General features: G+C 32.9%; 1 protein-coding gene across 1 annotated transcript in view; it reads right to left on the bottom strand.

Moving 5' to 3' along the window:
* LOC149898732 (cell adhesion molecule Dscam2-like) overlaps positions 1–21035 on the bottom strand; it is a 107445-nt gene that overhangs the window by 36024 nt on the left and 50386 nt on the right. Inside the window, exons 3-4 of the mRNA XM_090114849.1 lie at positions 5831–5900; positions 154–212 (exon numbers count right to left, since the gene is read on the bottom strand). Of these exons, the coding sequence (XP_089970975.1) occupies positions 154–212; positions 5831–5900 (129 nt within the window). The remainder of the gene's footprint in view (positions 1–153; positions 213–5830; positions 5901–21035) is intronic.

Raw genomic sequence — 21035 nt, 5'->3', positions numbered from 1 at the left:
TCCGATTGTCTTTATCTAATAACCTTTAATACCTTATTTTGATCAAAGACAATATTGCCTTTAATAATGCTATCCTTCAATGATTATACTACTAAATAAAAAATCCTCAATCCCACATATTATTGCCGTGTACCAGTATAGTTTTGTACTTACCATTATTCCTGTGGCCGGGTAAATCCCGCGTAATCCCGGGCGAGGTTCGTGCGGTATTCCTGGAAAAGATAAGATTATATGGGTTTATCTTTTTCTTATGGAACTTATAATTGGAATCGTATTGACGGATGATTGAAAAAGTTTCGATTGATTTGATGCGTGTGTTTGATTTGTTTGATGTCTAATCTAATCTTTATAAATTAAATTCGCCAAATGTGTTGCTTAGTGAACTCGAAAACGGTTCGACCAATTCACCTTTTTAACGTTTCTGTTAATAACTCAGGCCCCGGAATCACAGACACAATAGAAAATCGAATGTGTCGTGGACCGATCGGGCCACAGGAACGGGCCGTTCGGGGCTCAATGGGTTAAGGCACAAGGAACTTTCTTATGAGAGAAAATACGTAAAAGGGACGATAGGGCAGAACAGCGTCTCTCGAGGCAGCTAGTTCATAATAAAAAAGAGCGTCTGTGATGAGCAGACGTGAAATTTCTTTGACAAGATTAAAGATTCCAAAATCGTCCATGACGTGACGGTATTGCCAAGACGCGACCTTGAAATTTTAATCTCAACGCGCCTAAAGAATTTTCATTTCAAAAAGAAACCTCTAAATTAGTAAGATTGTGATGTGCTTTCATTTAAGATTACATATTGAACGTAAAATAATAATCAAAAACAAAGTTCAAACATAATGGGTTCATAATTGGTTGTAATCTAATACAACAATTCAAAGGCTTAATTAAATCTATCTCAATAATTAATGTTTAACTTTGTAATAACTTTGTTCTTGTAGTGTCAGAAAACAGATAATTTCCATTATATATTAATAATGTTGCAAACATTGAGGCATTATTACTGCGTATAGAGGACACCACGAGGCACGAACAAAATTTGTGCGACAAGCGCGGCGGCGCGGGGCGGCTAGTGAATCATATATATGTTACGGCTAAAGGTAGGTGAGAACATAAACTTAAGATTAGCCGGCTAAACTTAGGTTTATTTTCGACGAGGTGTTAATGTTAGTTTGTTCTATCTTTAGCCGGCTAAACTTAAGTGTAACCGCAGGCCCGTGGCTAAAAATGTCGGGGTGGGTAGATTTGGTTACTATAATACATGTAAGGAACAGGGCGAGTGTTTTCTGGCACTTCGCCGGCTGCTGCCGCAGCACGCTCGCTGCGCTCGCTCGGCTCGTGCGGGTCTTAAGAGTTCTAACCTAACCTAACCTAGCCACCAGCTTTCTGCCCTGAGTCGGGGTGGGTAGATTTGGTTACTATAATACATGTAAGGAACAGGGCGAGTGTTTTCTGGCACTGTGCGGGCCCCTCAAGCCCTCCACCGGCCCGGCACTAACCAAATCTACCCACCCCGACATTTTTAGCCACGGGCCTGCGGTTACACTTAAGTTTAGCCGGCTAAAGATAGAACAAACTAACATTAACACCTCGTCGAAAATAAACCTAAGTTTAGCCGGCTAATCTTAAGTTTATGTTCTCACCTACCTTTAGCCGTGACATATACACTTTATAGGTATTCTGCCTCTTATTACTTATAAATTAAAACCAATGAATGTAACAAATAAAATAATATTGTTTATCTTATTAAAAATATGAATAAACTTATCAATTAAATTTATTTGAGACGATTGACTCTAACTCGTGTTACGAATAGTGTAGTAGCGATGTCCTCTCTAGTACGAAGTACATAGTAACTCAATGGTTGCAAAAGACTATTTGTCTACCGCGGCCTTGGCTTTATAACTAAAAATTGTTTAGTTATAAGTATCAAAAAACAGAAAATTTCAATTATATAATTACGATTATGTTATAAGAAAATAAGAACGTCTGTGCCGAGCACACGTGTCAGAAATGAAACAAGTTTGGCAAGATTCAAAGATACAAAAATCTTAGATACCTTTGACGCACGTCATGGCAATACCAACCGCGGTATTGCCATGACGCGATCTTGAAATTTCACTCTCAATACACTTAAAGAAGTTTCACTTCAAAAAGCTTGAAAAGACTAGTTTTCTGCCTAAGCTTCTGTCTTATGAAATTTCTACACCAAAAGTTACTTGGTTTCTTAACACAAGTGAGAAAGTGACGTCATAGAAACAAGGCCGATTACAAATTTTCTTCTTATCTGTACCCTTTATTTAAAACGAGCAGCACATTAATGTAGAAAAGACAGAATCGCTTTGAAGCACTTTAATGTTGGACAGTGAAATAAAAAGCGCTTATCAGCTGTTCCGCTGGAAAGTCGTTGTTTTATTGCCTTTAAAGTTTTATGGACGCGACTGTACCGATTAAGGATGGTGGTGCAATGAGACTTTACCTTCTCTTGTGTATAAGTTGACAAAACTATTTAAGAAAATAAACTGTTTTTGGTGTTTAAATAAAATGTAGAGATATTGCGAGCGATGTTCTACTTAATGGTTATTTATTTAAATATTTTGTTTTAATATTATTTTGTTGTGTTGTAATAATATTATATTTTTGCAATAAAGACTGCTTCACAAAATGATGCTTAGTGCCTTATTTACTTTAGAGCTTATTTACTTATTTTTTATTACAATGTTTAAATTTAAAAGAATTAACGTCAATACTTTTGTTCATTTCAACCAAACACCTGCAAAATTCTACACTCTTCCGTCTACCTGATATTTACAACAAGAAATTTTCAAGTGTTGACATATTTCATCTCTCCCGTAACAGTTTTAAAAAAGCAGTAACAGACATCACCAATTCAATAATTTCTTAGTTTACCATACACATTCTCACCACACTACACCATTATACACTACACACACAGTACACACACTCACACATCCATACCAAACATTCTATAATGGGTACGTTTTCCTCTTTTTTGTATACCATGTCCAAAAAAAAATATATTAATTTTTTCCACTTTGTCATTGTTATGATTAATGTAAAACTACTGTCACATTAATTGTCTTATTATTGGTATTCCTTTTTATTGGCGTATTGTTTAGTTAAAGTTAATTATAAATATTGTAATACAAATAGCTGTAAGGAATCTATGTATGTAAAAAATAAATAAAAAAATAATAAATTTCTCCTTTTAACTTAAAAATTGCATACGGTGTATTATTTTGTCTTTTCATCTCTGATGACACTATTTCAGACGCGATTCACATAAAAAAAATTCAAATAAGTATATAAATAAGGCTCATTGTGCCACCGCCCTGCCAATTTATGAGTTAAAGAGTGTCAAAGTCACTACATAACTGCTAGCTAGAGGGTTTATTGCGGTCTGGGATATTAAAACCTGAGTTTAATTTGATTGTTGTTCATTAAATTATGCCTGGGCCTGAATGATTACGGTAAATATTCGAGAGTAGAGACTATTCATTTTGTCACATTACTTATATGTTAGTTATATTTCAATTATATGAAATGAAATGACTACATAGTTGTTAGGTACCTACATTAAAAGTTAAAACATACAGTTGAAGCTAATATAAGCGTGTTAAACGGCACTTCTGTTACGTTTTTAAAATTATAATAGCTGAAAAAATATTGCATAAAATTTTTTATACTGAATTTGATAAATTATAATTAAAAGTAATTTCGAATGTCTAAACAATATATGTATTATTTTAATAGTCCACCAACACATGTATGATAAGGATAATACAATAATTTATCCTAGGCGAAATAATTCATCCTATTTACATTACTTTACATAAAAAGTAACAAACGTTTTATAATCATCTCATAAACCTCATATCATTACCACAGATACTATACTAGTCATTACTAAACCATAGACTACAGAACTATAGAGAACAATTGCCATAGACTAAACAATAGAGCTGGCATTAGAAAATTATGTCAATGGCTTTACAGAAGGAAACATGCTCCAATGCGTTACTCTCTCAAATAGAGTGCAATCGTTTGGAATAGCCATCTCTGTTTCCTCTTTAGTCTATGTTCTATATTTGAAATTGATAAATGCATGTACGTTTTAAAATTGGTTTGTATTATGGTTTTTAAACGTTCTAAAATTGTTTATTTATCTGTGTTATTTGTTATTAAGAAATGGAAACATTTTAATTACGTATTATTTAATTTATTTCTTTGTAGAGTGTCCTTTACACGTAGCTCAATAGATATTGAAGGCATCTTAACCAACTTGCAGTTAAAACTAACTAGTATTAACCTGCTACTAGCTAATTCTTTTTTATATATAATTTCCTATAAAATAACTAGCATAATAAATTATTTTAATTCTTAATAATTTTGTTTGCAAAATATGCCAATTATTTTGCAGAAAGAGAATTGAAATTATGAAAGTGAGATGAGTGCATATCATAACAATGTCATGTTTTAACGATTCATTTGCAGGCTGCTTAAAAAGTTTTCACATTATATATTTAATTTTGTGTTTCTAGTAAACCACCATAATATTATGCAGTAATTGTAATTATATTATGTACTAGATATCCATGCGCAGCTTCGCCCGCGTTGAAAAAAAACCCGCATAGTTCCCGTTTCTGTAGGATTTGAGCGATGAAAAGCTTATTACCATAATTTCAGGACAGTTCTTTGGCATGTTATTATAATATACGCTGTTACATATTTCGTAAAATTAAATTGAAATATTGACATGATTTAAAAGCGGAGTTTCTTGCCGGTTCTTCTGCATAGATACTGCTTTCCGAATCGGTGGTAAATGTTAAAAGTATGTAATGACGATTGAAAGTGCTTCTAGAAGAAGTCTAATTGAATAAATAAATGTTTGAGTTTGAGTTTAATCCCTATAACTTTTGACTACAAAATAGATGATACAAATACAAGTGTTTTCGCTATAATCTCTTGCCCAAAGTTAGTTTTATATCAGTGTTATAAATGAAAATGGCAATAGAGCTGCAGAATCGCTTACAAAACTTTGTAGTAGTGAACGATTTTACGATACGGCTCCTTCTCTTATGCTTAGGTACACTAGATGTATCCCACGGTTTCACTTATATGAGTTTTTAATTTCATCCTAATTTTGCTGTGGGAATATATGCATTATAAAAAGACAGTCATCAGTTCAGTGAAACGTCAAAATCGGTTTAAACCGTTCCAAAGATTAGCCGGAACAAACAGATATACAAAAAATGTAAACATGTACATGTTTACATTAATATTAGGAAAAAGCTGTTATATTAATATTGCAAATAATATAAAATTGCAATACTATAAAATTGGAGTATCTGACTCCAATTTTATAGTATTAATTTACTCATACACATGCATCAACTCATAGAATGGGACTATGTGTGTGTAATAGATTTCTTATAGCGTTCTCTATTCAGCTATTTCCTCTGTTTATGTTGGGTAAGTTTAGATTACGGATTGTTATTATATCATTAACTACGCAGTACGTGACCAATTCAAATTTGTTTATCTAAAATGAAGAAGATTGAGTTTGAGTTTGAGTTTGAGTTAAAATGATCTGTAGACTGTAGTATAGGAGACTTGGTTAAAATAGCAGTGGATTTTGTAACAATAATCTTATTAATAATATTATGTAGGTAGCTGAAGGCTACTTTTTATCCTGGAAATCCCATAGGAACGGGAACTATGTGGATTTTTTTTATGAAAACGCAGGCAAAGCCAAACATACAATTAACTTTCTATTTTTTTAATATTATGTTAAAATTATTACCTATATTGTTTGAAGAGGAGTCTGTGAGTATCCTTATCTTCTTCTCGAATGTTCACTGTGATCGCGAGAACTGTAACAAAGATAATACTTTTAGAAGCTATAAATAACATAAGTAGCATAAATATTTTACAATTCAATTCTAGTTCTGATAATGACCCAAAAAATATATAAACTGCTGCCTTTATTAACAATGTATGTATATTTATTATTAAAATAGTAATTGCCTAGATAACATTGACAAAGATAAAATTGATTAGTATCTAGTTTATTTATTCTATACTAATATTATAAAGCTGAAGGGTTTGTTTGTTTGAATGCGCTAATCTTAGGAACTACTGCCCCCCTAGTCGTCTAGCTAGATACGTTTATCTACACCCTACGTCAATCTCATACATTCGTAGTCTATTCTATTGAACGCTACGCTAACAGAAAGCCACTTGACTAGGGGGGCTGGTCACTTTCGGTGTTAGATAGCCCATTTATTGAGTAGGCTATATATTATTATCATCACGCAGGAGCGGAGCAATGCGGGTGAAACCGCGCGGAACAGCTAGTAAGTAATGTAATTAAAGGAAGGCAGTTCTGAAAATCTGTGCTGAAACATGTATTGTAATACTATAGTCCTACTGTTAACTGTTTTAAGCAGTATACATATTACAGGAGTTCTGCAGTAAGCACAAATATAATTTGGAAAATCCAAAAGTGCACGCCTCATAATTTTTTTTTAATAAATATTTATTAATTATTATTTTTGTTTATTTAATAACAATTAAACCACATCGAATCAGACCCTGAAAAATGAAAGGGTTCTATTCCTGAGCATACTCAAGCGTAAGAGAAAAAAAAAGACTCGATTAGTAAAGTATTTCGGTCGCTATCGTGTTAACAAGAAAAACCGGCCAAGTGCGAGTCGGGCTCGCGCACAAAGGGTTCCGTAGCAGCAAATATAATAAATTACAGTTAAATCAACCTATCTCAAAAACTATAAGAGATACTTTGATCAAACCAAAAATCGTTGAAAGAGTTAATTAGCATGCATCACCTCTATTTTTTTTAGAATTTTATACCCCGTAGTTATAAAAATAGAGGGGGGGGACATACTTTTTACGACTTTGAGAGCTGATATCTCAAAAACCGTTCACTTTAAGAAAAATGTTTTTTAGAAAACTTTATATCATTTTAAAAGACCTTTCCATTGATACCCCACACGGGTATGTACATCGAAAAAAAAAATTTCATCCCTCAGTTACATGTATGGGGGGCCCCACCCCCAATTCTTTTTTTTACTATTTAGTGTCATATTTTTGTAGCGGTTCATACAACACATATTCCCATCAAATTTCATCACTGTAGTACTTATAGTTTCCGAGTAAATCGGCTGTGACAGACGGACAGACGGACAGACGGACAGACGGACATGACGAAACTATAAGGGTTCCGTTTTTGCCATTTTGGCTACGGAACCCTAAAAAGGATCCGCACATACAGACACACGGACGTCCAAGACAGAACTTTTTTAAACTGTTTTTTAACTAGTTTAAATAACAAAAATGACATCAAAAATATCATGAACGTTAAAAATTGTGTTTTTTCTTAATATGTGTGTGTATGTATTATCTTACAAGTGCAATGTATGATACATAAAGACATTTTAAGTTTGAAAAATCAGATGTTTTGCGCGAAGTGACAGTAGTACCCACCTCAACGCTTCGCTTATGAGGCGTGCAATATAGAAACAATAACCTACGAAATAAATTAGAAACTAAATTCACTTTCAAAGAAGTTTTTCTAGCACAATGCTTCTATCCATCTGACCGACTTTACTATTGATTCCTTGATTGTATTTTAATATCGTTGGTAAACATATTTTGTTTGAGTTTTATATTGAAAATATTTTTATCTGAACCATAACTTTAAAATCAGAAACTTGATTGTTTGTAACGATGTAACATAAAAACTGCTTAACCGATTTGGAGAATTCTTTCGCCATAAGAAATCTACATTCTTCCTAAATTACATCTATACTGAATATTATAAAGTCATTTTGTTTGTTTATGGTCCGATTTGAAAAATTCTTTTTGTGTTAGATAGCACATTTATCGAGGAAGGCTATAAGCTATATATCATCATGCAAAGACCAACAAGAGCTGAGCAATGCGGGTAAAACCGCGGGGCACATCTAGTACCGCTAGATTTATTTCATTTTTATCCCGGGTCAACCTAGACAGAACCGGGGCGGATAGCTAGTGTTAAATAATTGGGAAGATTCGGGACAAAGATTACAGCTTCCAGCATCGCATTATCTATCCTAATATTATAAAGCTGAACAGTTTGTTTGTTTGTTTGTTTGAACGCGCTAATCTTGGGAACTAGTGGTCCAATTTGAAAAATTCTTTCGGTGTTAGATAGCCCATTTATCGAGGAAGGTTATAGGCTATATATCATCACCCTAAGACCAACAGGAGCGGAGCCACGCAGGGCACAGCTAGTGATTAATAATTTTACGTAATTAAAATAAATATAATATGAAAATTATATCAGTTAAACCGTTTTTATTCCTGAAAGCTCGCAAGCGAAATAATGCGGTTAACGTACATCCATTAATAATTAAATAAAGCAAACAACCGGTTATAATTTATGGCTGAATTATTATCGATATACAGAAATGCAGTTCAACGAACCGATTATTTCGATGTTCCTGTTATATTTCATACTAGGTTTCCGCCCGCGGCTTCGCCCGCGCAGTCAAAGTAAAACCCGCATGGTTCCGTTCCCGTGGGATTTTCGGGATTGCGTCATTTTACCGGGATAAAAAGTAGCCTATGTCCTTTCTCGGGTATCAAAATATCTCCATACCAAATTTCATGAAAATTGGTTCAGTAGTTTAGGCGTGATTGAGTAACAGACAGACAGACAGAGTTACTTTCGCATTTATAATATTAGTATGGATTGGTAGAGGAATTGCAAACCTTTTTTTAATGAAATAAATTAATAAATGTTCTTCTTTTTAACACGCTTTTATTAACTACTATGATTACTAATCCCGATTATATTTTTTTTATAATTAGATTTTTTTTATAAAAATAAGCAATACAAAGTCTTGTAAACATATATTTACGAGTATAGAGGATAAGCGCAATATTTTTTCGAATAAAACCGTGAAAACAAGATATTAAACTTCACCCTCAATTAGCTAATTACAAACAAAATAATTTGGACTCAATACTTGAGGAACTTGCAATTTATTCGATGGAATTGTCAATAAATCCGAGCGAGTTTTCAATTCGCTTAGCGGAGATAGAGAATTTATTTCCACTCGCAAAAAATCGTGGTAAAGCTGTGGCCATATTGTTGATAACTTTATTGTAAGAAATGTATTTACATTACAACAATTATCAGTAATATACAAAAGCGTTTTAAAATATAATTGAAATTTAATCCTACTATGTTAACCAATATTATAAATGCGCAAGTTCTGTTTGTCTGTCTGTGTCTTCTTCACGCCTAAACTATTGAATTGATTTGGGTAAAATTAGATACAGAGATTAAATTTTAAATAAATGGGTGAAACCTCGGGCGGATGGCTAGTTGTAAAGCAATTATCATTTAATAATGCTATATGCAATACACTCCTTTTTAGACAGTCGAGTAATCATTCACCTAAATATAGAAGATAATATTGTATTGCATACAAATACGGTAAATAAATTCAAAATTCAGTACAAAAAATGGAGATTATTAAAGTTTTCTGTGAATATTTGTTCGAGAAATGCATTGTTTTATGCAGAACGTTCGTTCGCGATCTACAATATTCTCTCGAACGTTCTACAATGTGGACGTACCCTAAGACTCGGTATAAGACGTTTTTATCACTTGAAGGTTTTAAGGCAATATTTTAGAGTACTTTAGTGCGGCTTCAAGAGAAAATTTTTGCTTACTAGGATGGCAAAACTTACAAGCGGAATATGTTCTTTTAATAGATTCTACATAGTACTTCAACGTTCCGGTTTATTCTTTCTTATATCTATGTTAAAATGGGAGAGAATATATCTTACATGAGCTAAGTTTAACTAATCTTCGCTTTATGTTTCATCAAAATCAATACGTTTTTGTCTACTTGAACGGCAAACTTAAAAATCGTACCTACATTTTTCAATGTTTCAGTCACATAAATTATTTATATAAGAAAATGATAGGTAAATAACTTGCATGCTTACAGACACAAAGAATTAGACAATTTAGTATTCCTAAATGTTTATTTTGTTAACAATTACTTTTTAGTATACGGCCTACTAACGAACCATACTAATTAAAATAAAAAAATACGTGTGCCGGTTGGAGTGGCGGGTGTTAGGTGTTTTCGTTACGGAATTTTTACATTCGGTTGCCGCGCTCAAGGACAGCGATAGAAGCTATCCAATAGCTTAAAATTTACCAAACGAATATTTACCTTCAGTAAATAATAATCAATTCCACTTCAATAAAATACCATAATTTACTTCTCACAGATAAAGTAATCAAACCCTATATCTAATAATTAAAGACAAGAACTGTATAAATGAAATAAAATCGTTTAAAACACTGCGAAACAAATTTAACATTTATGGGAACTCGTAAAACGGGGCATGAAAATTTAAACGAATCTCCGTATAAATTAGATTTGAGGTCGACTCTATGTCATTTGAGAATAAACACTTTTCTGACTTATGAAAATATAATTGCTATTGAAATCCTACTAATATTATAAACAAGCGGTCCGCCCCGGCTTTGCCCGTGGCACATATTTCGCAATAAAAAGTAGCCTATGTCCTTTCTCGGGTATCAAAATATCTCTATACCAAATTTCATGCAAATTGGTTCAGTAGTTTAGGCGTGATTGAGTAACAGACAGACAGACAGAGTTACTTTCGCATTTATAATATTAGTATGGATGCGAAAGTTTGTGATTCAGGATGGATATTTATTATTCTTTCACGTAAAGACTAATGAACCGATTACAATGAAATTTGGTAAGTAGGTAGCTGAAGACCCAGAATAAGACATAAGCTACTTTTTATTCGAGTTATCCCATAGGAACTGGAACTATCCAGATTTTTCTTTGAAAAAGCAGGCGGCTTGTGGGTATCCTTTGGGAGATAGGTCATATTATTATGACATCAACTGGCTTAATGTAGAAGAAATAATAAAACCGGCCAAGTGCGAGTCGGGCTCGCGCACAAAGGGTTCCGTAGCAGCAAATATAATAAATTACAGTTAAATCAACCTATCTCAAAAACTATAAGAGATACTTTGATCAAACCAAAAATCGTTGAAAGAGTTAATTAGCATGCATCACCTCTATTTTTTTTAGAATTTTATACCCCGTAGTTATAAAAATAGAGGGGGGGGGACATACTTTTTACGACTTTGAGAGCTGATATCTCAAAAACCGTTCACTTTAAGAAAAATGTTTTTTAGAAAACTTTATATCATTTTAAAAGACCTTTCCATTGATACCCCACACGGGTATGTACATCGAAAAAAAAAATTTCATCCCTCAGTTACATGTATGGGGGGCCCCACCCCCAATTCTTTTTTTTACTATTTAGTGTCATATTTTTGTAGCGGTTCATACAACACATATTCCCATCAAATTTCATCACTGTAGTACTTATAGTTTCCGAGTAAATCGGCTGTGACAGACGGACAGACGGACAGACGGACAGACGGACATGACGAAACTATAAGGGTTCCGTTTTTGCCATTTTGGCTACGGAACCCTAAAAAGTGCGTTAAGTTTGAATATGCTTTTTTATGTGCTATTTTTAAATTTGTCTGTCTGTAACATCGTAGCTAACAAACGCATTTAACGGATTACGTAATACAATGATATACTGTTCATTTAAAAGTAATTTGTATAATATGTATTCTTAAATACAGTTCCACTTAGAAATCAAACAACTACATACAAAAAACATACCATAAAGATGATAAATTATAAAACTAAATATTAAACACGTACAATATGAGAATACCCAATTAGTGTTATATTTTTAAGCTATTGCATAGAAGCTTCTATCGCGGGCCTTGAGCGCGGGGACCGAAGCAAGAATTTCGTAACGAAAAAACCTCACGCTCCCCACTCCGACGGACACGGAGGTGTGGCTTGAAGGCATGCTATGCAATTGCTTTACCGCGGCAGTCCCCGAGTGCCACACGTCCTTTTTTGTTTCGGTATCACTTATTTTCCGTTAAAAATAATTTAAATATTAAGTGTACCTACTAAGTATTGACTTGTAAATAAATCTTCGTCCTTTCCACAGCTCGACTGAGTCTAGTCTTAATGAATGAGAGTTGAATCTCTCAGGATTATACCTCTTCTTAGTGTTTATGTAGATACTAGCTTTCCGCCCGCGGCTTCACCCGCATTTTCAAAGAAAAACCCGTTCCCGTAGGATTTCCGGGATAAAACCTATCCTATGTCCTTTCTCGGGAATCAAAATATCTCTATACCAAATTTCATGCAAATTGGTTCAGTAGTTAAGGCGTGATTGAGTAACAGACAGACAGACAGAGTTACTTTCGCATTTATAATATTAGTATGGATACCTAGGTAGTATATACCAAAGCGTTGGTGAGTATATAATATATAGTCGCAATTTGTTGAAATATTTCCTATATTTCAAATTGTTATTACTTTTTTTTTATTGTGGGGAATCTTACCGACTAAAACCCCACTGTGTTCCGTCAAGCCGCTTTAATGATGGGGCCGAGGGTATTGGTTAGAATTCTTCCGCGACAAATTGTTTTTACCTATCGTATTCTACAGGTCTTATAAGATAATATAACATTTAGAAATTAAAGATTTTTAACGGATTTTAAACGCGATTTATTCATTTTACTATTTTCCCGACGCACACTTTGCGGCGAGCGCACGTGGTCACGGGGAGACTAAGTAAGATGTTATACGTCTTGACAGTTCTTCAAAAATTGTTTTGAAAACTACATCCACGTATTTCTCGCTAGTTGATATGTGGAGTATTTCTCCGGATGTTGGCAGTATTGCAAAAATTATTAAAAAGATATTACATTTTTTTCTATTTTACTAAATAAAATACACTAGTTTTCTAAAGAAGACAAAATGAATGCTGTGAACAGGAATTTCAACTCATACATTTGCTTTAATTACAATTTTTATTCCAAATAAATAGCTTTGTATCAAGTTAATTAATTTGGACTTTTTTATTGCTAAAATTTTATTCAAATCAAAATATCATAACAAACCCATTCGTTCTTTTAATAGAGGAAGTTACCCTACATTTCACATACTCAAGTATAAAATTATTTAAAACGTTCATTAAAAAATGGTAACAACAATTACAATGGACATCATTAATTAGTTGCCATGGTAACGAGTTCTTTCATTAGCATTTAATTCTTTCATTCCTATTTCTAAAAACCCACAACATATTGTCTTTGTGTAGTATAACGCAAAAACCTCTTTGAATTTAATTTAAGATTGTGTTGTCATAAGCACACGCTTGAAATAAAAACTTAATTGTACACACAACAGTACATTTACAAGGAAATAAAAGACGTAGTGAATGCTTTCTCTTGCTCATTAACTAATTGCGGAATACATTAGCTATTCAACAGATATAAATGGTTTAAAGAATTTCAAGGCTCTTTTAATATTATTTTGAATGTTTAACCTATATCTATTGTGTTTAAATATATCATATTAAAGTTGTATAGTGACTAATTTAAATTGTTAATAATTTGTATTTCAAACATAAAGCCAAAATTATTTTGTTTGTTATTCAAGTAAAATTATTTGTTATTCCAAAATATAAGCTTTTGAATATTTAATGCATCAAGGATATTATACAGTCGTGTATAAACACTTTATTACGATTACTATATGTCTATTGTATGTTTGTTTCGAATTTCAATCTAGTTGCATCAATTTTGAATCGATTCTTGGTAGTGAATAGCTATTTTTATGAGTGCACGAAGGTTTTTATATGTCTGTATCGAGAGTCGAGATTAGATAGTCCCTAATTAAGACAGTAGGACTTATATTATTAGGCGCTATAAAAATATAACCTCCTATAGGCTATAGATCAGACATATGATACCAAAAGAGTAGAAAAAATAGCTGAGGCCTTGCCTATTCGAATCAAGGATCATGATCCAGTATCTTTAACATGTTTCAAATATTTACAAATTGCATTGAATGCTATAAAATTTAAAATTATAAATGCAATGCAAAATGCAAGACCGACTGATACTTTCCTCTGTATAATATTATAAGTGAAGACAGTCGCACACGGTTATAAAGTGACGTCAGTTCATTTTAATATATGTGACTAGAACAAAAGAACACCCTGTATTTCAGCACGAATATTAAGACACAATGTACTATAAAAATACATGCAAAGTTAGCGGTAGTTTTATTTAAAACTTGCACGTTTGTTTCACTGTTTTTCGAATCCGTGAGTGCGCGTAGTTTTCAAAGTAGGTTTAGCATAGGTTTAGGTGGAAAAATGTGAAATATCTTAAGGATTTTTAAATGAGACAAAGGGAAAGAGACACGCTTTTTATTTGTGTAATAATCCGTGTCTGTTTTCAGTGAAAAAATACTGTTAGTTACATCTTTATTAATATTTAAACAAAACATGAGTATATTATAGATGCTTTCACATGCTTACAATAAGAGTGAAGTGGCCACCTGCTTCACGTTCAAGTATTAAACGGTGAATATTTGAAGATTAATTCGAATTCGTATAAGATTTGGAACTTAAATAATATGCTGAATAAGCTCACAGCCGGTGAAACACATTAATCAAGCCGCAGACTGCAGGAATTACTAAATTAAGAAAAAATAACATGTCCTGCAAACCCCACGACCATGGTCACCGCACGCTCACTGAAGCTGAATACAACTTGTTACCGGGTGCCACGAAAATTGAAATTTTCAGTGTTGAATTTCAACCGCGTCTGAATGAAGCCTCATTAAACGCGATGGCTGCGCAAATTGCGATTTATTGTCGGCGAAACTGTCGAGCCGCTGGAAGTTTTATTTATGAATGAATTACCGCTAAATTATGGTCACCCGCCTTTAGGTTTTGTGTTCCAAGCTTGCTTGTTGCGTTGTATAGAATGAATAGCTATCTTTGGTAGTTGTGTTTATTTCTTTTATACAAAAGTGGAAAGACACATTGTATATGGGTATAATTTGGTAATTATGGAGGACAAAAGAGTACTGAATTGAATACAGAATATATTATTTAAGCTTTTAGTGAAAAATATGTGGTATTTGATGAATAGATGTGCAATAAATGGAGGAATAGCTTATTATAATATATTTTGTTATGATAAAATACACATTTTAAATTATAAGAAATACAATCATTAATCAGAAGTGATTTATATTTTAAATAAAATAACAGTTAAACTCGATGAATATGTTACTGCAGACGTGCTACGATAACTGTGCTACGATTCGTAGCATAGCCTACGAAACACAATAACTTACCTAATTTTTCTTCTTTATATAAATGCCCTCTTATTATTTGCCACCAAACTATTAATACACCAATACTATAACCATAAGCAAGCACTTATAAAAACCACATAAAAATGCAAAGAAAGTATATACAGTACACCAACGAACGTTTCACTAATTGCTTTCTAATGAAGCTGAGTTTTTGGAGTGCAAACGAAATTACATTAGTAATTAGAGCTGTGCCGTTCCACGATACGTTTCGGCTTAATGGTCCAAATGTAGACCGCATTTGACGTAATATGTTGCAGTGTATTGTGCTAGTTTTTATTTATGTACAGATGACATTAATTGCTAGATTAGATTATTTTTATAGCCTACGTGCAACATGTTATAACATTGCCAAGTAACATCAAAATCGGTTCAATTGTTTTCGTGTGAAAGAGTAACAAAAATATATATACATCTATCAAATGAGCATATAAGCACTGCTTTTTTTGTAAAATTGTTATGACATTTGTAATAAGTGTAAGACGTATTAATATTTTTAAAATTATTTTAATTTAATCAAACTTTTTTTTGAATGAATGTACGCATTCACAAAATTGTCAAGTCAAATAAGATTTTCTTACGATTGTGGTTTAAATATTATAAAACGATTTTAATGTTTAATATTCGTCCTAGAATTTAATTAAATGAAATTTAATCCGATCCCATTATAACGCTTGTGGAATTTAATTAGAGTGAAAAAGAAGTGAATTTGATAATTGAAACGTAACTGAATATTGTACCGCGTCTATGAATTACAAGGATTGCGAAATTTGGACATTCTCGAATTTACATATTAATTCATTGAGTTAATTACAAGAATGATTATTAACCCAAAACTACATACATCAATATTATTTGAAATAAATAAGAACGATATTTCAATGTTCTTAAAGTTTTCAGATAAGATAAATATGTGTATAATATAATATTTTATTTAAAAGACCATTAGGTATTTTAAGAATGAACCATAGAGCAATTGACATACTACATAGGTGTTTCATATTATAGAAAGAAAGAAGATTTCCAATAGCTAGAGGCTTTATCTTTAATTTCGATCATTTACTTTAATATTTATAATAGCTATGCAAGGATTTTACAACTATACAGACCACATAACGTGTATTACGTAACATACACTACATAAACCACATACCGCATCCAAAATATAGCGCATCCACACCGTCTCAAATTGCAAGGAAGAGCGAAACAGTAATTTTGCTTACAGCGTTGTATCCGGTTAATTTTAACTACAACGCGCGGCAATAATTTGTAAATTCAACCGCGAAACATGAACGTTTGTATTATATTACTTTATTGTGTGTTTTTGTTGAAATACTAGCTTTATAGTGTGATTTTGTACGCGATTAAATCCTACTAATATTGAACGTAAAAGTTTGTTACTCTCAATCATAAATTACTGTACGGATTTTGATAATACTAGGCGGTGAAGTAGCTTATATAAAACATAAGCCATGGCAATACTTGCTCCGTGATTTCGTCCGCAAGTAAGCGTAACCATACGATATTTCATCTATTATTATCAACTAAGCTAGGTACCAAGTCAGCTTTATTTTTAAGCTATTCCATAGCTTATATGCGGGCCTTGAGCGCGGCGACCGAATGTAAAAATTCCGTAACGAAAAAACCTAACACCCCCCACTCCATCAACCATATAAACACCCATAGTATTATAATATACCATAGCTATGATAAAACACATCTCTGAGGTAGCTGTAATATCTTTCGTCTAACAAACTACGCGACCCAAAAACCTTTTGAACATCCCTCCAAGACGATGTAAAGAAAACATTTTTTCCAACGCTTCCGCTTATGAGATAACAAGTGTGTATAGTGTGATGGCATTCCTTTGGAATAGCGTATATTATAGAAGCTATAAAACATCGATCCTTGATATTTTATAGTTAAAGTTATGGTTATTGAAGTGAAAATTAAAGAAAAGTATAGGTAAAGTAAAATACAGTGTCCACAGAAGGTATTCATTTAATGGGTGATCATTGTTTTTTTTTTGTTTAGGATTATTATAATTAATCGAGTCATGTAAAATTTGATATTAAAAAAATACAATCTTCTTTCATTAAGGGCCGATTTTTTAATCCTTGGTTAAAAGTTAAAACTTATTCGTTGAATAACGTATTAAACTACCTATATATAGGATTGAAAAATCGGCCCCTTAAATTAATACTATGTGTCGAATAACATAATATAGTAGGTATTATTGACAGTGATAATATGAATAATACCAGTATTGTATTACAAAACTAATCTTTGAAAGTAGCCGTTCAATTTATACATTATACTGAAAAATTGTCTCTCCAAACCCTCATCTGAGATTAATCAAAAACATCAAAACTCTATGTAAAGGGAATAAAATTGATAAGCGAAACTGGAAACATAACGTGGGGATATAATCATTTTCTTAAACAAATAGCTCCAGAGTTATCTAAGGAAAAGTACATTAGAACAAAAAGGTGGTACGAAATGAGCCGAAACGAACGGACGAATGGATTGGGGCTCGTTCACTGTGATTATATTTATATTATTATTTCTTTATGTATTGTGCGAGATGGTTCTTTGATTTTTGTAGTAAGTTTCACTTTAGCCGCTTTGAGGTCACGTCATGGCAATACCGTCACGTCAAGGAGTAAGGCGACGGTTTTGGTATCTTTGAATCTTGCCAAAGAAGTTTCACTTCTGACACGTGCGTTCGGCACACATGCCCTTTTTTAAGAAATAATACTTATTTGTTATTTTAGCTACTACTGCTATTCGGTTATAACTTTAACGTAGATATTTATTCGAATGAACGACTTTTCGATCATTGTAACTTGGTTGTAACTTGTAATCACTGTCACAGAAAAGAAGTTTTTACAACATAAAATTCACTCAAATATGAATTCTCTTTTAATCATAAAATTGATGGTGGCTTAACTATTTGTACAAATTATATCTGCACAAATAAACTAAGCAAAACATCATCTTCCTCACACAACATTTAAGCATTTCATACAAGAACCACGCACCATCTGAATAAAATATTAATAAATATATAATTCACAAGCACTTATAACTACGCCTTACGAAACGATGTTGCGGTTTCCCGCGTTTCATTAATGAAGAGTTTCCATTAGAAAAGGGAGCTGAGATTTTCTTTTACTTTTGGTTGTTTGGCACTGACCTTACTGATATATTAAATACAAGACGCTTGCCCTGGTTTTGCCCGGGCTGGCATTAATATAAGCGATGTAATTGGATTAAGTAGTTTTTCACTATATTAATCTATACTAATATTATAAAGAGGAAAAGTTTGTAAGTATGTATGTATGTATGTATGTATGTATGGTTTTCACGCAAAAACTACTAGACCGATTTCAAAAATTCTTTCGCCATTAGAAAGCTGCATCTTTACTGAGCAACATAGGCTATATTGCATTTTCAAAAAAATTAGAGATCCTTACCAAAAATGCAATAATGTAACCCAAGGTGTAAAAAAATCCTCAATAAAACTTCTGTCATCGCGTGCGCTGCGGAATCTATTGAAGATAGAACAAAAAAATGTTCTACGGTATTATAGAATGGATCAATATCTACAAGAAAGTCCGCGATACCATATGTCCATCTTCAGTAGTTATGTTACTACAACAACTTTTTTACGTTTTCAAAGTAAATATAAGTGCCGACAGTAATCAAACCATGTTATCCATACACATATATTAACCCTTATCCCATTAAATGATGTTTTATTATAGACTGTTTCAATACCAGCAAAATACTTTTTAAATGAAAAGAATTGGATATTCCATTCAAAAGATATATAACGAATTTTTAAAAGTGTCAATCTACAGAAAATAGTAGGTATACTGTTCGAGCAGGCCGTAGTGCGGGGGTCACGGAGGAATTCTACCAATATGCGTCTTGACGGAACACAGTGGGGTTTTGGTCGGTAGGAATCCGACATATATTCATAGATATTTCATAGATACCCACGGCCTCCGGGGGAGGGGCCGTGGGTATCTATGAAAGATTTCCCCACTAAAAAAAAAAAGGCCGTAGTGCGGGACGGGGTAAAGGTGATTTTCATGTGATTAAAAATTAAACCTATAGTCCGACCTATAGTAGACTTTTCACTGTAACGATATCGCTATCTATGCGGGTGAAACCGCAGGGCATTGCTAGTTAAAAATATACAAACGCTTATGTTTCGTGTTTCTTAATTTTAACCTCAGTATGAATTCTAAAACCTAAGTCTAAAACTATGAGCTTTATAAAAAATTTTCATTTGTTTATCAAATTTCTTAATTAATTTAAAACTTACGAACAATGAATTATTATATTATTGTGTTGTCGCTCAAGTGAAGGCATTGGTCCGGGAGCCAGCAGCAGATTTTATGACCAAGTTCCTCTCAAGTGGTAATTAGTAAAATGCATCAAAGTATAGTATTATGAAGCCTCGTGAACGTCAGCTGGAGCTCGGTTGGGGGGAAGAGCGGTTGTCAGCCTCCCGTATCAGCTGACGGTTTTTCCACCAAGATACAGCCAGCTGACATATATATTTATCCACAGTTACATATAAGCTATCATCAGGTAAATTTTTGTTTGAGAGGAAATAACGGAAAATAAATTTTTCTTTAAATTTAACTTTCATGTTCGAGACACCAGCTGACGTATAATACACCATGTTGTAACCAGCTGACTATTTTTTTTCGTTGAGATATTGGGTTAGCTACAATTTGACAAATTTTTAGCTGAGAGGAAATGAATGAATGAATGTATTTTTTTTCCTATGTGCGTGGGAGGCTACAACCGCTCACCCCCCCAACCGAGCGCCAGCTGACGTTCACGAGGCTTTATAATACTATACTCTCATGCGTCTGACGAATTATCTCTTGAGAGGAAATAGTTAACCAAATTTGCACCTGGCTCCCTAACCACATACAATTCTTAAACTATGACATTATAAAATCACTATCTAATAATCTATAGTAGAATAAAATTACTTATGAAATCGAAATACGATAAACATTAATAAAACAGTTTCTTTTTTAACATACATGTCCATGGCAGTATTATAAAGAAATAATAAGTTTCAGTAAGTCAATAGCTTCTGGGACTAAGGAACGGATATTGAAAATTCTCTTCCAATTGAAAGATACATTATACCCAAGTGACAGGTTATATTTTTTATTTCTCTGGATAACTCTGGGCTTAATCGAGCTAGAAATCATTTATATTTCAACAAATAGACACAAGAAAATATAATTGTATCAGATATTTTACATTGATATAATATATTTTTATTGAATTCAGTTTATTTTTTCTTTCGTGTGAAGTATGCTTCGAAATACTTTTTCCTTCTCCTATTTTACTACATCGAAAAGTCAGGGCTATGTAGTTTTAGTGTTTTCTTGTACTAGTAATAGCACAGCTCTATCTATATATGTAAAAGAAAGTCGTTTTAGTTACTCCACTTATAACTCAAGAACGGCTGAACCAATTGAGGTGAAAATTGGCAGGGAGGTAGTTTAGAGCCAGGAGAAGGACATAGGATACTAAATATTATGTACCACGGGCGAAGCCGGGGCGGACCACTAGTCTCATAATAAAACATTTTCGCGGTTAGTTTGCTCCGGCTATGATTAAATTCCTCTTTAT

The sequence above is a fragment of the Colias eurytheme genome, chromosome 22, assembly GCF_061535395.1.
Source record: "Colias eurytheme isolate Ceu_HAF_F1 chromosome 22, ilColEury1 Martin Lab GWU primary, whole genome shotgun sequence".
Taxonomy (NCBI): Eukaryota; Metazoa; Arthropoda; class Insecta; order Lepidoptera; family Pieridae; genus Colias; species Colias eurytheme.
This window is presented reverse-complemented; position numbering and strand designations above follow the sequence as displayed.